Here is a 3,267-nt window from a genome sequence, read left to right as displayed (position 1 = left end):
TAAGAGGAGACAAAATATGTAGCACAGACAATCTCAACATAATCAACATCTATTCTTTCTCTAGTTTATGCAAAAAAATAAACCTATGCTTTCTCTTGGTGAATAAATATACGTACAAAAATGCAAATTACTGTCCTTTAGCAAAGCTGCCTTAACAAGGGATAAACATGTAAGCACATACCTGTGCAGCTTGACTCAAATCAACAGCCAGATCAGAAAGCAACGTGCTTGAGTGGCTGCTGATGCAGAGGTACTTGCACAGCATGAACACTTCAGTTGACAAATGTAGTTTCACTTGCTTCACTAAAATTACACCACTTACTACTGGTGAAGGATGAAGCTGGAAGAGCTCAGACCAGGCAGTGAAAAGCAAAGGCCAGCTCTGTCACACAGCCCTGCCTCCCACCCTGCGACCCATCATTAAAATCTCTAGAGCTAAACCTCCAGTGAGGCATTGCCGGAGATGAAGGATGGGCGAGACTTGAAGTAGCACCGTTCTTGCTCCTCCCCACTGCATTTCTCTGCACAAAATGCTTTTGTTGACCCATAAAGACCTCTACGCTCTGAAGCACGAAATCCATGAGATCTCTCCAACACATCACAAAACCTTTATTAGTGTTTATCAGTGACACAGATTACAGGAACCAAAGGCAATTAAATAACATTTAACTTCAAGTTGACCACAGACTCAAGAAATACAAGTCACATTTGGCAAGGCAAACTTCTCGGTACACTGGGTTGCTCAGGTTATTATTACACAATGAAAGAAGAATTTCCCTTACAAAGTTCTACATATTCAGGATAGTATTATTAATTATTATTATTGTGTCTTTCAGACAGTTCCTTTGGCAAGAATTCCCATTTTTTTAAGCTTTTATTATATAAAAATATAACCAATTTTCATTATGTACAAACATTACATTACACAATGTACAGGTTAAAAACACTACAAAAAATGGCAGGCCATGAGTGAACCGAAAACAAGCAAACAAAAAAACAATGTAGAAAACATGAAAGAAAAATTTAAATACTGCACATTTCATAAAAATTACATTAACTACAAACAATTTTTTTTTTGTTTGCAAATATCAAACAGTACTGACGTGATTGGAAATCTTTCCCAGCGACTCCATTTTTAAGGCACATCTTGCATATTTACATGTACAACACCGGATCTGGTCAATAACTTAAAGGCTCTCACTCAGGAGTGACCTAGTCGTGTGCGCGCAGGGACGTGTGTACTCAGGCAGACAGTGTGTTGGGCTACACCTTCTCAGCTGTGTCAGTCTGGGGACCCAGGTATCTAGTCGAGGGGGCTGGGTAGAGGGGCACCCCAATCTCCTGAAGGTCGGGGAGCCGTGCGGGGCGTGGCGGGGAGAGGAGCGTGATCGTCCGGTCAAAGTCCCTGTGCAGCACTTTCTCGTAGACACTCTGAAGCCCCACTGTTTTGGGCAGCTGGGCTTGATAAAAGTTGTCCCTGCGAAGGGGATCTCTAGGCAAGGACGTGCTCTTGCAGAAGGTGGAGAGGGGTGCTGAAGGATGGGGAGAGGGGTGAGGGTTGGCTCGGCCACAGGAGGGGCTCCAGCAGCGGTCTGAGTGGCCCAGGATCTTGCACTCGGCCGTACATGCCCACAGACCTAAAGGGAGAGAGAGAAGGAGAAACCTGTCCTTTTACTGCAGAAATTAATCCACACCATTAATCCTCAGAGTTAGCAGCCATGGGCTGATTCAATGCCCTGACGGTGGGAGTCGGGAGGCAATGCTTTACAGCACAGCAAAACCCACCCTTGGGGAGGTTATGTCATTTTGCTAGGGATGTTCCTCACAATTCTAACTTTAAGAGAAGCTTTTTGGGGAGGAAAAAACCCCAATCCTACAGTACTTCCAGCATCTGCTAATTTGTGCTGGGTGCTCTGTGTGGAGAGGAACCAGCATCTAACAGCTATTTGACTCAGGCAGCATCAGGTTTTTCCCTCAGCTGCTTTGCCTAATCACTGTGCCCCAGGGCTGGGTCCCTCTGTCCACCTCCCCATCCACCTGTCTGTCTGTCAGGAGGGGCCAGCTGGGAGCAGGGGCTGAGCCCTTACCGTTCTGCATGTGCGTGATGAGATCTTTCTTCAAGGCATCTCCGCTGATGTCTGAGTCGCTGTCGTTAAAATCGCTGTCGCCTTTGCCACTGTCTTTGCCACTGAACTTCTCTCCCTCTCGGCCGGAGATGGTGTTGAACGAATGCCCCTTCCAAATGGCCACAGGGGGAGCAGGCTCCTTGCTGTAGCTCGGAGCAGCAGTGAAACCCTGCGGGGGTGGGAGGATCAAAGGAGAGGTGAGAGGGGAAGCAGTGAAGGGTAAATCAACATCAGAACTGCATCTCTGCAGTTCACATCCTCTGAGACCCTCCCCACCCTCTGGTCCCCTTCCCCTCATCAGGATCTTACCTCCCCATTTGGTCCTCTGAGCCTCTTCTGACCCTCGTAGAGGCAAGTGCTGTCGCTGCTGCTCTCAGCGGTGGAGATCTCTTCAGCAGCTGGAGAAGGGTCAGGGCTGGCGAAAGAGGTTTTGCTGGGAAAGGTTCGTACCTCAAACACATTCCCCCTCTGGCTGCTCTCCTCCTGCCGGCCCTTCTCCAGGTGGGAGATGTCTATCTGCTCCTTCAAGGAAGCGTTGTTTTTGATCTCGTTCCCCTTCTTGCGCCTGTTGCAGGTGGTGGCGATGGTGATTATCGCCACCAGAAGGAGGGTGCAGCTGCCCGCCAGGACGATGATCACAATCAGAGGGATGTCCCACTGCAAAGCTTTTCCTTCCCAGGAGCTGGGCTTGGCTATCTCCTGGATACTGGAAGGAGCAGTGGCGGTCACCAGGAAGTTGACTGTGGCAGTCGTGGCCAGGGGGGGTCTGCCGTTGTCTGTCACAGTGAGGATAACCTTGAACAGCTGGCCCAGCTCTTCAGAGAGGTCACCCCTCAGCACAATGTCCCCAGTACTTGGGTTGATGGTGAAAAGGTCCTGCTGGGGCTCTTCCAGGAAGTCAAAGGTGAGCGTGGCATTCGCCCCATCATCCGCATCTCGAGCTTTGATCTGGGCCACGAGGGAGTCGCGGGAGGTCTTGCTGGACACACCGATTTCCACAGACCCATTGGTGAGCACTGGATGGATGATGACGGGAGGGTTGTCGTTCTGGTCCACCATCCTCACTTTTACAAGGGTGCTGCTGGAGAGCTGCGGGGAGCCTCCGTCAGTGGCCTGGATTCTCAGGTCCAGCTGCTTGAGG

General features: G+C 49.5%; 1 protein-coding gene across 1 annotated transcript; it reads right to left on the bottom strand.

Annotated features, from left to right (window-relative positions):
• Positions 1–595: 595 nt before the first annotated feature.
• On the bottom strand, positions 596–3,263 carry PCDH8 (protocadherin 8; the record flags this gene model as incomplete). Its single annotated transcript, XM_010165673.1, has 3 exons — positions 596–1,637; positions 2,088–2,295; positions 2,436–3,263. Coding segments are annotated over 3 exons (1,410 nt in total), but the record flags the coding sequence as incomplete, so codon positions are not given.
• Positions 3,264–3,267: the final 4 nt, after the last annotated feature.

Source organism: Antrostomus carolinensis, unplaced genomic scaffold, assembly GCF_000700745.2.
Source record: "Antrostomus carolinensis isolate BGI_N321 unplaced genomic scaffold, ASM70074v2 Scaffold47753, whole genome shotgun sequence".
In the NCBI taxonomy this organism is placed as follows: domain Eukaryota; kingdom Metazoa; phylum Chordata; class Aves; order Caprimulgiformes; family Caprimulgidae; genus Antrostomus; species Antrostomus carolinensis.
Note: the sequence above shows the minus strand (reverse complement) of the source record. Positions and strands in the feature narration are given on the sequence as shown.